At 49.4% G+C, this 19,793-nt stretch overlaps 1 protein-coding gene across 1 annotated transcript; it reads left to right on the forward strand.

Annotated features, from left to right (window-relative positions):
* Positions 1–1,253: 1,253 nt before the first annotated feature.
* LOC308663001 (uncharacterized protein) lies at positions 1,254–18,803 on the forward strand. The gene is made up of 9 exons (XM_081319144.1): positions 1,254–1,554; positions 2,583–3,425; positions 3,516–3,540; positions 3,845–4,207; positions 4,346–4,578; positions 4,687–6,309; positions 10,834–10,966; positions 12,633–13,559; positions 17,660–18,803. Exons 2-9 carry the CDS (start codon positions 2,661–2,663, stop codon positions 17,779–17,781), a joined length of 4,191 nt encoding a protein of 1,396 aa, XP_081175270.1. The 5' UTR covers positions 1,254–1,554; positions 2,583–2,660; the 3' UTR covers positions 17,782–18,803.
* Positions 18,804–19,793: the final 990 nt, after the last annotated feature.

Raw genomic sequence — 19,793 nt, forward strand, 5'->3', positions numbered from 1 at the left:
GGCATCTAGTCATGCTGGCCACATGACCACGGAGACCTCCTTGGACAAGCGCTCTTCGGTTTTGAAACGGAGATGAGCACTGGCCCCTAGAGTTGGAAACGACTAGCATGCAAGTGCGGGGGAACCTTTACCTTTTAGGCAACTATGGCCCCCTTACAGCCCGTGGACTTCAACTCCCAGAATTCTCTGAGCCAGTGGAACTCTCAGAATTCCTGAGCCAGCATGGTTTGATCAGGATTTCTGGGAATTGAAGTCCACGGGTGGTAAAAGAGCCATAGTTGCCCACTCCTGGTATAAAACAAGTAAATGTGTGTGTATATATACATATACATATACATATACATATACATATACATATACATATACACATATATATATATACACATATACATATACATATACATATATATATATATACATTATATATATATATATATATATATATATATATATATATATATATATATACATACATATACATATACACACACACACATATATATACATTATATATATATATATATATATATATATATATATATATAGATAGATAGATAGATAGATAGATAGATATAGATATAGATATAGATATAGATATAGATATATAGATATATATATATAGATATATATATAGATATATATATAGATATAGATAGATATAGATAGATATATATATAGATATATATATATAGATATATATATAGATATATATATAGATATATATAGATATAGATATATATATATAGTATATTTTCATCGGGGACCCAGTGTGGTTTGATAGATGTAGTAGAGGAAAATCCTGGACTATGGTAAGAGTGGGAGACCCAGAAGTTAGTAACAGAAGCTCCCTGGGGGGGTTCTTATATAGAAAATGTTAGCTGGGAGCAGAGGCGAGACCTTCATTTCCCCATCATCTTCTCCGTCTGCTCAGAGGGACTGGAGAACAGGCAAAACCCTAAAGTGGGAGGCAGCCTTGTCAACGGCAAGGGTTAAAATCATAGAGTCCTAGACTTTGGACGGATGAGGATGGCTTCACCACCAGCGCCACCACCAAGAGGCAGCCGTTCAATCTAGAGTAGGCTGAACTTATACTTCGGATTCCCAATCGGTGTCTGAGTGGCCATGCTCGGCGAGGCGTAGGAAGGATGCTCCCGCCGAAAAAGAATTCGAATCCGAACCGGAAATGAGTGCTCGCCGTGCACCGCTGCCTTCCCCCTCCCACTTCACGCACCTTTGCTGCGATTCCCGGCTTCTTCGGGTCCTCCGGTTTCTCCTCTGGAGGAAGCAACAGGTTTGGGGAGGTCCGTTTTTCCTAGCTGCGGGACGAGGACAGCAGTCCTTCGCGCCTGCTGGAGAGAAGGATGCGCTAAGTGGCGAGAGAAGGGAGTTGCGCCGGTGTCTTCCAAGCTGTTGCTGAATACGAGAGTGCAGCAACGCCTTTCGAAACCTTCGTGTCGCCCCGGCGTCGTCTGTACGCCAAGGCACGCAAAAGTCGAGCTTTTGCAGCGGAAGGCATTGGAGGTTGTTGGTTAGCCAACTTCTGAACGGAACGAGGTCAGTTTCTGTAACTGCGAGTAAGATAGGTGGCCTTGTTGTTTTGGGCGGAGTGAAAGCTTGTCTTTGTCTGTCTGTCTGTCTGTCTATCTATGCCTATCATCTATGTCTGTCTATCATCTATGTCTATGTCTGTCTATCATCTATGTCTGTCTGTCTATCCATCTATCATCTATGTCTGTCTATATCTATCTATCTATCTATCTATCTATCTATCTATCTATCTATCTATCTATCATCTATCTATCTATGTCTATCATCTATGTCTGTCTATCATCTATGTCTATGTCTGTCTGTCTATCATCTATGTCTATCCATCTTTCATCTATGTCTGTCTATATCTATCTATCATCTATCTATCTATGTCTATCATCTATGTCTGTCTGTCTGTCTGTCTGTCTGTCTCTCTCTCTCTCTCTCTCTGTCTCCCTTCCCTACCCAATCATAGTTGACATCCTAGCTTGCCTGAGTTGCAAAATCTAGATTCTGTAAAACAAACAAGCATTTTCTTCTTTGGCCAACCTGCTGGAAACTAAGTTTCTCCTTTTATTTATTTATTTATTTTTATTTTTATTATTAAATTTATTTGCCACCATCTTGTGTCAAACAACTCTGGGTAACTTACAACAACCCCCCAAAAAACCCCAAACCCTGATCAGGAGCTTTGCTAACATATGTGAGCAACATAGGAAAAAAACATACTTGGTTCTGTTTTAAATTTAAGATGCCGTTATCTCTTTGATCTGTACCATTCAGGGGATGGAATGGGTGTGAATCTAAAAAGTCTTTGAACCAAGAAATCTAGAAGGTCAGCAATACTCTAGAACAGGGCTAGGCAACCTTGGCTCTTTTAGGACTTGTGGACTTCAACTCCCAGAATTCCTGAGCCAGCCAATTCTGGGAGTTGAAGTCCACAAGTCATAAAAGAGCCAAGGTTCCCTACCCCTGCTCTAGAAATATATAAATTTAGCTTTGAGGCAGAATTACTTTCTAAATATGCTTTTACATATCTATTTCTTTCATTGCAGGAGAGGCCAGTTTGCCGCTGACTAGAAAGCTGATTTTAGCAAAAGATTCACGGACTGGTAGTAAGGAAGGATTAAGTGATGGAGACCCTGAGTGTGCAGGTGAACATGTCCATGGACGAAGAGATGGTGGAGGACCCAGAGCTGAGGAAGGAGAAACAAAGGGCTTCCCTAGTCAAACTCTGGTCAGACCTGGAGGCAATGAAGGCCCCCTCTGGCTTGGCTCCTCTCCAACAGGTGAAATGCAAACCTGAAGCGGGATTGCAAGAATGCTGGGAAGTCCAGTGGCAGGAGTTCCTTAGGAGCCTGCAGGCTCCTGGCTCTGAGAGGGCCCATGCTCAGACAGTAGAGGAGCCCAGGCCATGGGTCAACATGAAGGCCTTCCTGACTTCCTTTGAACAAGTTGCATCTGCCTGCAAATGGCCCCAGGACCAATGGGTGACTCTTCTTGTGCCAGGATTCAGAGGAGAAGCTGAGGAGGCCTTCAACAGCCTTAGCGGCCAAGACAGAGGAGACTATGGGAAGGTGAAGGCAGCCCTCTTGAGAGGGGAGGTCCTGGCCAGGGAGAGGCAGCGCCAGGATTTCCGGCAGTTTTGCTACCAGGAGACAGAGGGGCCCCGGATTGTCTACAGGCATCTGCAGGAACTTTGCTGCCAGTGGTTGAAAGCTGAGAGGTGCTCCAAGGAGGAGATCCTGGAACTGCTGATCCTGGAGCAGTTCCTGACTGTCCTGCCTCCGGAGATGCAGAGCTGGGTCAGGGCCCACGGCCCTGAGACTTGCACTGGGGCTGTGCTCTTGGCGGAGGAGTTTCTGTCGAAGCGGAGTTCAGTGAAACAGGAGGAAGAGGTGAAGTCTCTGGGGGTAGTCTTCAACTGGTTCTCCAAAAGATGGAGGAGAACGGGAGTTCAATGCATTTTCCATTCCCTGCTTTTTCAGGAAAGTACAGCTTGGTGGTTGGAAGGTACCTGATATCTAAGGCAATGTTCGGGAACAGAGTTTCTCTAATTCCATTTTTTTTACATAACAGATCAAATTAAGGAACAAAGCTTTTGAAGATGAGTGGTACTTTCTAAGTCAGGGGTCTTCAAACTTGGCCCTTTTATGACTTGTGGATTTCAACTCCCAGAATTCCTCAGCCAGGCACACAAAGGGCCAAGTTTGAAGACTCCTGTTCTAAGTGTCATCCTGTGGGCATGACACTTGGGGGGGGGGGAAATCCAGCACCGGACTGCTGCCTCCCTGTATGTCCTCCTCCATCTCCCCAGGATGCCAGGTGGCCCGATGCAGCGCTCTGCAGCTAGAACATTTCCAGCTGGTGTTAGGGCCGATGGTGGCAACCATGAGCTGTTTGGTGCCAGAGACAACGGGCAGCCTGACGCAGTGCTCCGCAGCCGGGACATCTCCAGCTGGTGTTGGGGCCAATGCCGGAGGCTGTCAGCTGTTTGGTCCTGGGGACGCCAGGGGGCCCGACGCAGTGCTCTGCAGCCAGAATTCTTGTGTCAGGGCTGGTGCCGGAGGCCGTCAGCTGTTCGGTGCCAGAGCCTGCAATGCTGCCACGAGGACGAACACAGCTCTGGGTCGGAGTTCAGGGCAGCTCCGGGTGGGGGCCCAGCACAGGCCGCAGTGTGGCAACTGCAGGGAGGGGAATCCCCGCGGCCTATGGCTCTGAGCTGCAGGGGCGGGGGTGCAAAGGACAGGCAGCAACGCCGTAGCAAGGAGGGGGATTTTTACATTAACCGACATTGCTCCTGGGTCCTGGTGGCTAGGAGAGGTGCCAGACCAGGACGAGGAAAGGAAGAGACTCTACCTGAGGTCTGCTCTGAGATGTGAGCCGTTGCGAGGGGAGGAAGCATGGGACCGGACTGCCGCTTATACAAACCTCACGCCGGATGCTGGCTTGCAGACGGGGTGGGGCTATGAAGCATGGAGGCTATGTAAAGTGCTGGGAGCAGTTCACTCTCAGTGCTTTTTCCTGTACGAAATAAATCGTCAGTCACCCGTACCTGCCTACTGGTCATCGATTGCGAACCAAGAAGGACGTTTGTGACAGTAAGTCAGCGCTCTATCTTTCCTGTTCATTTTTTCCAATTCCTGTTGTACTGTTTAGGGAATGGCAGAGGGAACACAAGGGGCTGCCCCGGTGGCAGAGGAGGGAGAGCCAACCGGAGCCACAGCACCAACACCTGCTGCAGAGCCAGGGGATGCCCAGCCACCGTTGAGACCCAAGGTGCGGGACCCACGACCTGCAGCCACGGTGAATGAATCCCAGGAGGTAGGGATCTCAGTGCCTTCGGGGGAATGGTGGTTTAGCCCTGCACTTGCCCTCCCGGATCCTGGCCAGGCACCTACACCGGGTGCCGGGGGACCTCTGATGGAGTGGAGGGAGAGGCTTCTCACGGAGGAGGACGATGAAAAGTGGAACTATTCCACGGCACCTGAAAGACAGACCATGGACATTCTCAGGGTTCGGTTTGGCGAGGTGGGGTACCTGGATCCCCCCTCATGGCCAAGACTGGAGGCTAGTCGTGAGACAGTGCCATGGTTCCGGGCTGAGACACAGCTAGCCCCGTCAGAGCCATCACGCTTTCGTCTGGCCAGCCCGAGGTTCCGGGTTTCTACTGGCCTCGGTACTCCTCAGGCAGGAAGCCCCAGCCTGGGCCTCCCAACAGCTCAGTCATGGTCTGGACAGGAGGGAAGGCCGTTGGCAGATCAGCATGGAGTACCTACCAGGCAGACAGCGAGGTCATCTGGGGCTCTGGACTGGCGGGTGGCCGGCCCCGGTGACCGTTTTCCCCCTACGGATGACAACCCACGAGCAGGGACGGCTCTGGGGACATGGGGTCTGGGGATGGCCTGGGGTCCACCACCGATACCGGTGACATTTGATGGGAACCCGGACCGCCTAGCAATGTTCCTTAGCCACGTCATCAGTCATTTGGACCGGTATGCACAGTTCTATTTGTCCCAGTGGGAGATGGTGGTGGCAGTGACGGCAAGCTTACAGGACGAGGCAGCAGCATGGGCGGCGGACCTCTATACCGACCACGCAAGGGAGCTGGCCGATGCTGGTTTGTTCTTAGAAGCGCTACGATCTAGGTTTGAGGATGTCTTCCGAGTCCAACGGGCCGAGGCGGAGGTACTGACGTTGAAACAACAGGGTCGGCCCGCCTTGGAGTACATCCGTGACTTCCGACGAGTGGTCGACAGACTACGGTCGTGGCCGGAACGTCTCCTGATTCATTACTTCCGAGCAGGCCTGGATCGGGATCTGCGCCAGGCATGCGTCTTCAGAGGTGTTCCAAACCGGCTCCAGGAGTGGTTCCGGGTGGTGGTTGAACTGGACATGGGACTACAGGAGTTCCAGAGGAAGGCGGAGGACCCACCTGCACCCCGGAGGGCAGCGTGGAGGCAAAGGGACGATGGAGGGAGGACCCAAGCTCCAGTATCGGGGTCCTCTGGCCCACCTCCTCGGTCAGCATTCCGGTGTTTCCGGTGCAATCAGCCAGGGCATCGAGCGGCAGAGTGTTCGGTTCCCGTTCCTCGAGGTATTCCATCGACCCCTGGGAAACCCGGCCCTACAGCCAAGAAAGCCACGGAACGGTCGCGAGCAGTGCAGCAACCGGAAGGGGATGCTTCCCAACGGCCGCATGCAATGGGGGAAGCAACATCCGCCACCAGATACCAGCTGGTGGCTTATGACAGTGCGGAAGACTCAGCCGAGGATCCCACGGTGAGTGAGCTGATATGCCCCTTTGCCATCCCTATTACCCTAACGAGCCCACAGAACAGGTCACGGGGGAGTACAGGGCCCTGATTGACTCCGGTTGTACCCGCTGCCTCATCAGTAAGGAGGTGGTAGCCGAAGTCGGGATCAGGGTGAGGCAGTTAGCCCAAGCTGGTTCAAACAGGTGGATGGGTTCCTCCTTGGGGGGCCCCTCCGGCCATTCTCATAACACAGCCTGTGAGGATGGAGATGGGGGCCCATTGGGAGACCCTCCGGTTCATTGTGGTCCCCTGCATGACTGAGGCCGTGATTCTGGGGCTCGCATGGCTAGATAAGTGGGGCCCAACAATTTGGTGGGAGGGGGTTATCAGAACCTATGCCGGAGTTGGTCCCCGGCCACCGCCTAAGACCCCAGAGAGTCCAAGGAAGACGGCAGTGAGGCAAAGGTGGCCCAGGTCGGCACAGGGCAAGAGAACTGCTTTCTGGCTGTGTACACCGATCTCGCTGAGGTGTTTGCGAACACGAATGCGACGTCCTGCCACCCCACCAGCCAACTGACTGCACCATTGACGTACCGGGAGCAAAACTGCCCAAGCCCTGAATGTACGTACTCCTCCATCTCTCCCAGGGAGATGGAGGAGTTGCGTCAACCGGAACCTGGCCAGAGGTTTCATCCAACTGGCCCGCTCATGTATTGTGGCGCCAGTCCTGTTCAAATAAAAGAAGGATGGTTCCCTCCCTTTGTGTATGGACTTCCAGGGCATCAACGGGGTTTGTGTGGAGCATATGTACCCTCTTCCCCTGATGAAGGACCTCCTGGCCCATCTGGCAAAGGGTAAGATATTCACCAAGCTGGACCTGCAGGAGGCTTACTACAGGGTCCGTATCAAGCAGGGGGACAAATGGAAAATGCCATTCAACTGTCTGCTTGGTAGTTACCAGTTTCGGGTCATGCAATTTGGGTTGTAGGGGGGCCCCGCGGTGTTCATGCAACTTATTAATGAAGTGTTGCATGAACATTTGTACTGTGGGGTGCTTGTGTACCTGGATGGCATCCTCATCTATACCACCACCATGGAGGAACACATCAGGTTAGTGAGGCAGGTGTTGGGAAAAGCTGTTGAAGGCCCAGCTATTCGTGAAACTGTCCAAATGCGAGTTTCATCAAACCCGACTGGACTACCTGGGGTATCGGATATCAGGGGCAGGGGTGAAAATGGACCCCAACAAGGTCAAAGCTGTTCTGGAGTGGCAGGCGCGAAAGACCCGCTGCCAGCTACAAAGCTTCCTGGGGTTTGCCAATTTTTATCAGCAATTAATCTCCTTGTTTGCCGCAGTAGCCTTACCCCTGACTGACCTACACACCTGACAGGCCGCAACAAAGCCACGCCCCGGTCAGCTGCTGGCATGAACTATGGCATGGCAGACATCCTTTGAGACTCTGCAAGCTTTGTTCGCGAGGGAGCTGGTTCTGCTCCATCCAGACCCTGATCTACCATTTGTGGTGCAGGCTAGTGCCAGTGACATCGCTGTAGGAGCAATATTACTTCAGAGAAACAGTCCGGGGTCCCTGCAACCCTGTGCCTACACGTCACGAAAGCTAACAGAAACCGAATGAGTATGGGCTGTCTGGGAGTAGGAGGCGTTTGCTGTGCAGTGGGCGCTCTCAACATAGCGACACCTTCTGGAGGGGGCAAAGGAACTATTTGAGGTCTGGACAGACCATAAAAACCTGGAAGTACTACAGACACCGAGATGCCTCTCCCCTAAACACATCCAATGGGCACAGTATTTCTGGCTGTTCCGCTTTCAGCTAAAGTAGGTACCAAGGGAGACGAATTTCTTGGCCGATGCCCTGTCAAGACTGCCTCAATATAACAGCAAGCGGGAGGAGGTGGTGCAGGCGATTATGCCCCCTTACTGCCAAGCCGTTGTGAGGGCGGTAACCCGTACTGTAGTGAGTGACCTGGTGCAGGAGCTGCAGACAGTGCTCCAGGACGAACCTTGGTTACGGGACCATCCAGATCTGCTAACAAAACGGGACGGTTTGGCCTGGCATGGTGATGAGCTCTATGTCCTGCAAGCACTGAGGCAGGGGGTGCTCCAATGGTGCCACGATGCAAAACAAGCGGGTCACTTCAGGTTCCTCAAGACCCTACATTTGGAAAGGCGTCAGTTCTGGTGGCCATGGATGAAGGCGGACATAGAGACCTATGTTGGGGGTGCCACATTTGTGCCACTAAAAAGCCCCATACAGGGAGGCCCTTGGGGTTGTTGCAGCCGGTGGCAGACCCAACCAGACCCTGGGAGAACATTGCGATGGATTTTGTCGAGTTGCCGGAGAGCCATGGCTACACGGTTATTTGGACCATCGTGGGCCTCTTCTCCAAGCTGGCACACTTTGTTCCATGTAAAGGGTTGCTGTCTACTAGGAAGCTGTTCATTACAAACATGTAACAGTTGCATAGAGTACCCCGACAGATCATCTCGGACCGGGGGGGTGCAGTTCACGGTTCACTTCTGGCGCAAGTTCATCAGGTTGTCCCAGGGTCCCAGCTCGGCGTACCATCCCAGTACCAATGGGGCAGCAGAATGGGCAAATGCCATGGTAGAACACTACCTGCGAAGCTATGTGTCATACTAGCAAATGGACTGGGTGGACCTGTTGGCATTCACAGAAGTGGCATATAATAATGTGGTGCATAGTAGCACCAGGTTTGCTCCTTTCCGGGTGGTCCCTGGCAGAGACTTTGTTCCCCTACCTGAGTACAACCAAGGGGATCCCTTGCCCTGCCAGCCCAGGGAATGGATGATGCACGTGGGGTGTGTGTGGAGTGCAGTTAAGGAGGACTTAGTGAAATCCGGGGAGACCACAAAGACGCAGGCCGATAGAAAAAGGAGGCCCCAGAAGCCCTTCCAGGTGGGCGACCTGGTGTACCTTTCCATGAAGTACCTGCAGCTGCAGGTGCCTTGTAGGAAACGGGCCGAAGTTCCTAGGGCCCTTTCAGGTCGTACAGGTCATCAACCCAGTGACCGTCCAACTATGACTACCCAGGTTCCTGGGGAAAATACACCCTGTTTTTCATAGCAGTCTGCTGTAACCAGTTGAGGAGCATTCCCGGAGACCCATGCAAGGGGAACCAGGGCCTGACTCAGATGATCATTATGAGATTCAGGAGGTCCTGAACTCCCGGATTTGACGGGGAAACCTGCAATACTTGGTATTATGGAAGGGGTATCCCATTATCAAGGCATCACGGGTGAGGGAGGCAGACATCTGTGCTCCTCGCCTGGTACGAGCATTCCATCGCCAGTACCCTGGTAAACTGGGTGGGGGGTCAGCTGAACCGCCCACCAGGACAGACGACCACTCATATGAGTCTTCTTATCTTCCAGGTGGAGCCTTGGTAGAGGGAGCCGCCTGTTGAGCCCTGTGGGCCCGACACTCAAAGGAGGGGGGGAAAAATCCAGCACTGAACCGCCGCCTCCCTGTATGCCCTCCTCCATCTGCCCAGGACATCAGGCAGCCCAATGCAGCACTCCGCAGCCAGAACATTTCCAGCTGGTGTTGGGGCCGATGCCGGTGACCATCAGCTGTTTGGCGCTGGAGACGCCAGGCGGCCTGATGCAGCACTCCGCAGCCGGGATATCACCAGTTGGCATCAGGGCCGATGCCGGAGGCCATCAGCTGTTCAGCACTTGGGATGCTGGGCAGCCCAACGCAGCACTCTGTGGCCAGAACGTCTTCAGCTGGTGTCGGGGCTGGCGCCAGAGGCCATCAGCTATTGGGCGCTGGAGCCTGCAACACTGCCGCAAAGACTAACACAGCTCTGGATCGGGGTTCGGGGCAGCTCCGGGTGGGAGCCCAGCACAGGCCGTGGCGTGGCAACTGCGGGGAGAGGAATCCCCACAGAGGCTGTGGGGAGGGGAATCCCCGTGGCCTATGGCTCTGAGCCACAGGGGCGGGGGTGCAAAGGATGGACAGTGACGCCATAGCAAGGAGGTTTTTTTTTACATTAACCGACATTGTTCCCGGGTCCTGGAGGCTAGGAGCGGTGCCAGACCAGGACGAGGAAAGGAAGAGACTCTACCTGAGGACTGCTCTGAGATGTGAGCCGTTGCGAGGGGAGGAAGCATGGGACCGGACTGCCGCTTATACGAAACTCACGCCGGATGCTGGCTTGCAGACGGGGTGGGGCTATGAAGCAGGGAGGCTATGTAAAGCGCTGGGAGCAGTTCACTCCCAGCGCTGACTTTTGCCTGTATGAAATAAACCATCAGTCACCCGTACCTGCCTACTGATTGTCGATTGCGAACCAAGAAGGATGTTTGTGACACCAACACTATTTCTCCACTGCTCTCCAGTCTCCTGCTTCCATTCAGAGTAACTGAAGGAGAAATTGTTTTAATCTCCCCCACCCCTCCCACACTGAGAGAAAGATGGGAAGACTGACATGTGCAGCTTTTGCCTATTCCCGTCATAGCTGATGGATTTTGTTCCAACGAATAATTTTTTGTGTGTCGTTTCAGAGTCCAGGTCCTTTGGAGATGGGGGCAATGAAGGAGCCTTCCCAGGGAAGCCCATTTCTACCACTAGGTTCGTGGGGATGGCAACTGTCCGACGACATGAAGCTGGACATTGACAAAGACCCGAGTTCATTTGGTAAGGGTGAGCTGCATTTGATCAGCCCCAAGTGTTGAATACTTCATCTTCGATCTTTATCATCCAAACAAGAGTTTCTGATCGATCCTCACGGTATAATCAGTGCTGAGATTCAAATATGTGAACAACCAGTTCTCTGTGTGGATGCCGCTTCCAGAAGTGGGCAACAAAAAATTAGCTGCCGGTTCTGCCGAAGTGGTGCGAACCGGCTGAATCCCACCACTGGGTATAATTCTGTAGATGTGAGGGAACCAGGTTTGAATCCTGCACAAGTAGGAAGACAAATGTGCTCCAGAAATAGAATGAGAGTTTGCATTTGTGTCCTTTTTTTTTAACCTACAGCTTTCTGCTCATCTTGGGGGTCAATCTGAGTCAAGTTCGATAGACTCTTCTTCTGATGAAAAATAATTCATCTGACAATGATTAATTGCCTTCCCCAAAATGTTCCTTACACCAAAGAAAAATATTGTGAGGTGGGGAAGCTGTTGAAGTTTACCTTCTCCATGAGTTATTAGGTCAGGAATGTGCATTTTTTTTCTTTTTGGAAAACAGAGTGGTTGTGTCATAAACCTCCAACATGAAATTTGTAGTAGAGTAGCCCATATCGGCAAGAAGTATTTTGATACCTAAAAGCATACATGCCCTGTGATTAAACATTCAAAGAGGCTTATGTTTAAACAAGCTTAAGGAACATTACATGAAATCCAGTAGCAAGGAATCACAACTAATGTAGTGGTAAAAGCAAGTGTTTGTGAACTCTGTAGAAGAATCCTTAATCCTGCAGAATTTTGACGTAGAACAGGGATAGACAACCTTAGCTCTTTTATGACTCGTGGACTTCAACTCCCAGAATTCCAGAGCCAGCCATGCTGAGGGGAAAGTCAGAGGTTTCCAAGCTGAGCCATGTTGGCTCAGGAATTCTGGGAGTTGAAGTCCACGAGTCATAAAAGAGCCAAGGATGCCTACCCCTGGCCTAGGCCACTTTATGACTCGTGGACTTCAAATCCCAGAATTCCTGAACCAGCCACGCTGAGGGGAAAGGGAGAGGTTTCCAAGCTGAGCCATGCTGGCTCATGGACTTCACCTCCCAGAATTCCTGAGTCATAAAAGAGCCAAGGTTGCCTACCCCTGGCCTAGGCTACTTTATGACTCGTGGACTTCAACTCCCAGAATTCCTGAACCAGCCACGCTGAGGGGAAAGGGAGAGGTTTCCAAACTGAGCCATGCTGGCTAAGGAATTCTGGGAGTTGAAGTCCACGAGTCATAAAAGAGCCAAGGTTGCCTACCCCTGGTCTAGGCCGCTTTATGACTCGTGGACTTCAACTCCCAGAATTCCTGAACCAGCCACGCTGAGGGGAAAGGGAGAGGTTTCCAAGCTGAGCCATGCTGGCTCAGGAATTCTGGGAGTTGAAGTCCACAAGTCATAAAAGAGCCAAGGTTGCCTACCCCTGGCCTAGGCCGCTTTATGACTCGTGGACTTCAACTCCCAGAATTCCTGAACCAGCCACGCTGAGGGGAAAGGGAGAGGTTTCCAAGCTGAGCCATGCTGGCTCAGGAATTCTGGGAGTTGAAGTCCACGAGTCATAAAAGAGCCAAGGTTTCCTACCCCTGACCTAGAATGTCACCTGAGCTTTATCTGAAGACTTGATCCTCTTCCTTCCTCAAGGTGACAATCGCAGACTGATGAACCAAGACAACCATCTTCATCAGAGCATTCCTGAGGAACTGGAAAATGGGATACTAAAAAGAGACATCATACCCTCCCAGTGTTGCAAGGAGGAAGGGAGGCCTAAGAACCAGGAGGATCCAGAAACGGAATGGAATTCCCCCCAAAGAACCTTGGACGAAGTTGTTTCTGTTGGTAAGAGTGATTCTGATCCAGAAGAAAACGGGACCGGCCATAAAACCCACCAGTGCCACTGTGGCAAACGTTTCCAGCGGAGCTCCAATTTTCGGGTACATGAAAGAATTCACACTGGAGAGAAGCCATACATTTGTACAGAATGCGGCACCGCTTTTCATAAATCTGCCCAATTAAAGGCCCACAGAAGAATTCATACCAGTGAGGCTCCTTTTCGGTGTCCCACGTGCCAGAAAACCTTTACCACCAGCTCCAACCTCATCACCCACAAGAGGATTCACACAGGAGAGAAGCCGTACCGATGCACGCATTGCGAGAAGAGCTTCCGGCAAAAGGGGACGCTGACCATCCACGAGAAAATCCACATGGACGAGAAGCCTTTCGAATGCTTGACGTGCGGGAAGACTTTCCGTCAGAAGGGAACCTTGAGCGTCCACGAAAAGATCCACCTGGGGGAGAAGCCCTACAGATGTTCCAGCTGTGGGAAGAATTTCCGCACCACTGCGGTCCTGAGGGTTCACGAAAGAATCCACACAGGAGTGAAGCCGTATCAGTGCTCTGTGTGCCTGAAGAGCTTCACTGACGGGTCAAACCTAATCACCCACGAGCGAATTCACACCGGAGTGAAACCGTATCGGTGCACCCGCTGCGGGAAAACCTTTTGTCAGAAGTCCGGCTTGATGACACACGAACGCATTCATACAGGAGTCAATCCATTCAGGAGCTCAAGCGGTGAGAATCACTTAGAGGGAAAATCAGATCTCAACACCCATTGGGGAGCAAAACTGGGAGAGAGATCATAGACATGCAGGTAGTCCTCGACTTAAAACAATACGTGTAGTGGTCGTTCAGGGTTACGACAGCACTGAAAAAAGTTGACTTATATCTGTTTTTCGCCCCATTGCAATATCCCCATGGTCACATGATCAAGACTTGAACGCCTGGCAACTGCACATATTTATGACGGCTGCAGTGTCCCAGGGTCATGTGATCGCCTTTTTGCAACCTTCTGACCAGCAACATCAATGGGGAAGCCCACATTTACTTTAACAACCACGTTAATGTAACAACTGCGGTGACTCACTTAACAGTTGTGGCAAGAAAGTTGTGTAAAATGGGACAAAACAATTGCCTGGCTCAGCAACAGAAATTGTGGCCTCAGTTGGGGTTGTAAGTCAAGGACTCCTGTACTATGATCAAGGCAATCCATAATTGAAGGTGAGGGGAAAAGGTTAGCTAGAATATTTTTGCCTCTGTGACTTTTCCAAGTCAATACATATGTCAGCACTGGAATTACACCAATTGCCCAGTCTCTTACTGAAGCTTGCATTTCTCACACCAAACATAGATCAGTGGTTAACTTTCAGTTTAAAAAATAAGTACAGATAGTTCTCAACTTACAACCATTCGTTGTAGCCTGTTGAAAGTTAGAACAGCCCATTAGATGTTGGTTCTGTTTGATTATTAGATAGAAAGATTCTTTCATCTGGAATATCTGTTTATTTAATACAGTACTTTCACTGAATAAGGATGGGAAAGTTCATGATTATTTCTAGACCTGTTATGCAAGGGAAGGAGAACCCATCCGTTTTTTTTTAATATACAGGTAGTCCTCGACGTATAACCACAACTAAGCCCAAAATTTATCTTGTTAAACGAGACATTTGTTAAGGGAATTTTGCCCCATTTTACGACCTTTCTTGCATAGCTCTTAAGTGAATCACTGCAGTGGATAAGCTAGTAGCCTGGTTGTTAAATGAATCTGGCTTCCATATTGAATTTACTGGTCAGAAGGTCGTAAAAGGGGACTACTTGACACAGCAACGGTCCTAAATATGAACCAGTTGCTAAGTATCTGAATTTTGATCGCATAATCCTGGGGATGTTGCAAAGGTCGTAACTATGAAAAACGCCACAACTCACATTTTTCAGGGCCGTTGTAACTTGGAATGGTCACTAAATGAGCTGCTGTAAGTTGAGAACTACCTGTATTTATTTTTCAGCAAGCCAGCCAGGGTGGATTCTTTATGTTTAAGGTTAGATATATTCGACATTTGGGGGTTGGTTTTTTTCCCCTTCTCTTTTGTACACAAATAATTTCCTTTTTCGTCTTCGTTAATGTCGGATGTTTGTTTTTCTGCTTTGTATTTTATTCTTGTGGATCAATGAAAATAAATACAAAAAAAAACATTACGCCAGCACTGATAAAAGACCGGCCTTTGCGCTTACAATTGTCACAGCGTACCCAGAGTCGCATGATCAAAACTTGGCAACCTGCATGAATTTCTGATGGCTGCAGCATCTCGGTGTGGTGTGATCACTTATCTACAATTTATTTATTTATTTATTTAATAATATTTATATACCGCCCTTCTCCCGAAGGACTCAGGGCGGTGAACAGGGCAAGAATAAAAAATACAAAGTTACAAAAATTAAAAAAGGATTAAATATATGCCCAGTAAAAACAGTAAATACAATATTAAAACACCAATAAAAACAATAAAAACCCCCCACCAATCCCCCATCAGGCCAGGCCGGCTTGTTCGAATAAGAATGTTTTTAGATTGCGGCGAAAGGAGCGAAGATCGGGCGCCATCCGGAGCTCAACCGGTAACTGATTCCATAGCTCCGGGGCGCCCACAGAGAAGGATCTCCCCCTGGGGGCCACCAATCGACATTCTCTGATCGGTGGCACCCTGAGGAGGCCCTCTCTGTGGGAACGTACAGGGCGAAGGGAAGTTGATGCCGGCAGCAGGTGCTCCCTAAGGTACTCCGGACCCCTGCCATGTAGGGCCTTAAACACCATTGCTAGTACCTTGAATCTTGCCAGATGGCTTCCTACAAATGGGGGAAGCCAAGACTTGTTTAAGAACAACGTGGTTCACTTAACAACTGCAATGATTCACTTGACAGTTATGGCCAAAAGATTGTGAAATGAGGCATGACTCAAGCACTTGCTTAGCAAGAGAGATTCTGGTCTCAACTGTTGTAACTTGAGGACTACTTGTATACCCTGTTTCAAACCCTCCCCCTCCCCAAAAAACTCAAGTGATGACATTTCAGTTGCAATCAGTTTCTTCAAAATGATCGGTCAGAACAAGGCCAAAATGTGTCACACCCTTAGACTCAAAGAACCAGGATGACACTGAACTGACCAGAGTTGCTTCTTTGTTGTGGCTTTGTTGGCTGTTAAAACAATCTGGCCAGACTGGCTGCATTCTGTTGGGAACAGGAAGATAAAGTCTTCAGAGATTTTTAGGGAGGGTATGACCTTTGTGGCTTCCTTCCCTGGATAAATTCCAAGCCCACTAGTGTCTTTTATCCACCCCTCACTCTGGCTGGATAATTCCACCACTCAAATAACTGTTGGGTTGGCTTGATTTAGTTCAAACAAGCCATGCAGAGGAAATAAAAAAAAATCATTGGAAATCCTAGTTTCCTATTTGTGTTTATGTCGTGTGGGCACATCATTGCTCCATCCAGTGTGGTTCCCATCCACCCACCCCAAGATGTTAAGGACAAATCTTGGCCACCTAGAATTTGGCCATCAGAACATTGATTTGTTGTTAGCTGCGAAGTCGTGTCCGACCCATCGCGACCCTATGGACAACGTTCCTCCAGGCTTTCCTGTCCTCTACCATCTTCTGGAGTCCATTTAAGCTCACGCCTACTGCTTCAGTGACTCCATCCAGCCACCTCATTCTCTGTCGTCCCCTTCTTCTCTTGCCCTCAATCTTTCCCAGCATTAGGCTCTTCCCCAGCGAGTCCTTCCTTCTCATTAGGTGGCCAAAGTCTTTGAGTTTTAGCTTCAGGATCTGGCCTTCTAAAGAGCAGTCAGGGTTGATCTCCTCTAGGACTGACCGGTTTGATTGCCTTGCAGTTCAAGGGACTCGCAGGAGTCTTCTCCAGCACCATAGTTCAGAACATTGATTGGGTGGGTCCAAAAACTCAAGTCAACCGAAGCTGCACCATCTGGAGAATATGAAAGCTGCACTCCCAACAATGTGGTAGGAAGGACTATGGTTTGGGGTTCATCTACCACTATTGCACAATTTTTCTTCTCCACTTGCCATTTGGGGATTATTAATACTGTCCTGTGCTGTAGTTTCACTGAAGCAGCAAATGAGAAAACCATCAGAATAGATTAGAATAGCAGATTTGGAAGGGGCCTTGGAGGTCATCTAGTCCAACCCCCTGCTCAGGCAGGAAACCCTATGTCAGGACCCACCCCAATCCACGTCTTAGGAAAACAAAAACTGTTGGAGTCAGTTCTAGTCCAAAAGGAATTTTTACTAGGACATGCTTGGTTGTGGAAATACAAGACAGGACTTAGTATTGTTTTACAAATTGAAACTCTATAAAGGGATCCCGGTTCAACCCCACTTCCCTCAACCCCATTTGGTCAGCCCCCATCATTTTACTTCGTGTCATCCCTTTCGTGGGAAAAAAGGAACTTTGAATCTTTATGGTTATTGCCTTCTTCCTCTCCAGAATTAAAAGAAGACACAAGCCAGATGCCTTCTTCTCTAACCCTCCCTTTTGTTCCCCTAGTTCAAAAGGTTCCCTTGGTCTTTGAAATAACCTAAGGCAGGCTGAATCCACATGCGCTCCTCCTTCCTCGGGATATGGCAGAATCCATGAGGGGGGGGGATAATGTTTTAAACATACATTTATGAATGTGATATAAATGGATTCTGACACCATATACCATTTCAGACAAATGGTTGTCCAAGCTCTTCTTTAAATTTCCAGTGCTGGAGCATTCACAGCTTCTGCAGACTGTTGTTGTTCCACTGATTAATTGTTCTAACTGTCAGGAAATTTCTCCTTAGTTCTAGGTTGCATCATTCATGACCTTCAAAATCATCAGACCAGAGGATCCATCTGTCACCTGTCAAGACCATCATCCTGTCCTGAGCTGTTAAGCTGCCTCAAAGAACAGAGCTGGGAATGAAAGGTCTCTTGGCATGGGGCTTTCTCATGCTCCACCACCACTAAGCACCACCCATAAAGTGGGAGGCAGAGTTTTATTTGTTTATTGTTACTACTTCATTTCTGTACAGGTAGTCCTCAACTTATAACCATTCATTGAGTAATCAAAGTTACAACAGCACTGGAAAAAAAAACTTATGAACATTTTTCGCACTTAACTCAGGTGATCAGAATTAAGACAACTGGCTCATATTTATGACAGTTGCAGTGTCCTCGGGTGATGTGATCACCTTTTTGTGGCCATCAGACAAGCAAATAGGGAAGGCAGATTCATTTAACAACCAACTAACTTAACAACTAAAAGGCAGAGACATCACCCTGTCAACAAAAGTGCGTATAGTCAAGGCTATGGTCTTCCCAGTTGCAATGTATGGCAGTGAAAGGTGGACCATAAGAAAGGCTGAGCGCCAAAGAATTAAGGCCTTTGAACTCTGGTGCTGGAGAAGACTCCTGCGAGTCCCTTGGATTGCAAAGCGATCAAACCGGTCAGTCCTAGAGGAGATCAACCCTGACTGCTCTTTAGAAGGCCAGATCCTGAAGCTAAAACTCAAATACTTTGGCCACCTAATGAGAAGGAAGGACTCACTGGAGAAGAGCCTAATGCTGGGAAAGATTGAGGGCAATAGAAGAACGGGACGACAGAGAATGAGGTGGCTGGATGGAGTCACTGAAGCAGTAGGTGTGAGCTTAAATGGGCTCCAGAAGATGGTAGAAGACAGGAAGGCCTGGAGGAACGTTGTCCATAGGGTCGCGATGGGTCGGACACGACTTCGCAGCTAACAACAACGTTAACAATGGCAGTGATTCACTTAACAACTGTGGCTAGAAACATTGTGAAATGGGACGAGACTCACTTGTCTTGCTTAACAACAGAAATCCTGGGTTCAGTTGGGGTCGTAAGTTGAGGACTGCCTGTAGAAGTCTTTTTATACAATCACTCTTTGCAAAAAGAAATCCAGAGATGGTTTAGAAATCTGTTATGAAACGGAATTAAAAACAAATATTCAAGCGAGATCGTTAATGATTAATAAGAATAACTGGGGGCCTTCCTGGTCAATGTATGTAGCTTATTGCCAGACATATAAACGTGGTTTGGTTCCTTAATTCAATCTGGCAGTTATCCTTCACTGGTACTGGAAAACAAAAGGATAGTTGTCTGTGAAAAATACTTAGGGAAAAACCCCAGAATATTCACAACAGAGATTAGTTTGGGTGGTGATGTATGTGTCTTGTCAAAGGAAAGAAATTCTGAAAATAGCCTTAGATAGAACTGGAGGGACCAACAAAAATGAAATGACGAAAGAGCACAAACCGAGGTGAAAATAACAAGGCCGCTCTTGCTCTTCACCCTTCCGATGTACAGAGCAGGACTAATCCTTTCACCCCCACATCCTGCAACCAGGAGGAAAAGGTGCCGACGAGGGTGGGATTCGAACCCACGCGTGCAGAGCACAATGGATTAGCAGTCCATCACCTTCACCACTCGGCCACCTCGTCAAGGGGGTGGGGCACCCACAGCCGTCCCTGGGTGGGCTCGAACCACCATCCTTCTGGTTAACAGCCAGACGCGCTAACCGGTTGCGCCACAGAGACCGGTGGAGGCCTCCCCCTCGGCTCCCTTTGAAGTAGCAGCTGATGCAGAACAGGCTGGCTTCTCCCCCCCACCACCCTGCCGTCCCTCATGGGGGCGCAGGGGGAGCGTCACACTGTCAACTGCCAGATTGATGCCACAGAAGCATCTCCGGCCCCAGAGATGCGGGCTCTGCCTTCCATCCCCACACCAGCAGAGACCAAAGGAGACTATTGTTTTCTAAAAGATGGCTGCCTGCTCGTTAAAAATGTGCCCAAGCGCTTTTGGTTTTTTTCCACACGGGCAACCACACAACCAGCCACATTTTGTTGTGCGTTTAACATCGCTTGGCCTCGAGTGCCAAAGACCCCTCTATGTTTAATGCTTCTGCTTCTCAACCGAGC

Source organism: Vipera berus, assembly GCF_964194415.1.
Source record: "Vipera berus genome assembly, chromosome: 2".
Lineage (NCBI taxonomy): Eukaryota > Metazoa > Chordata > Lepidosauria > Squamata > Viperidae > Vipera > Vipera berus.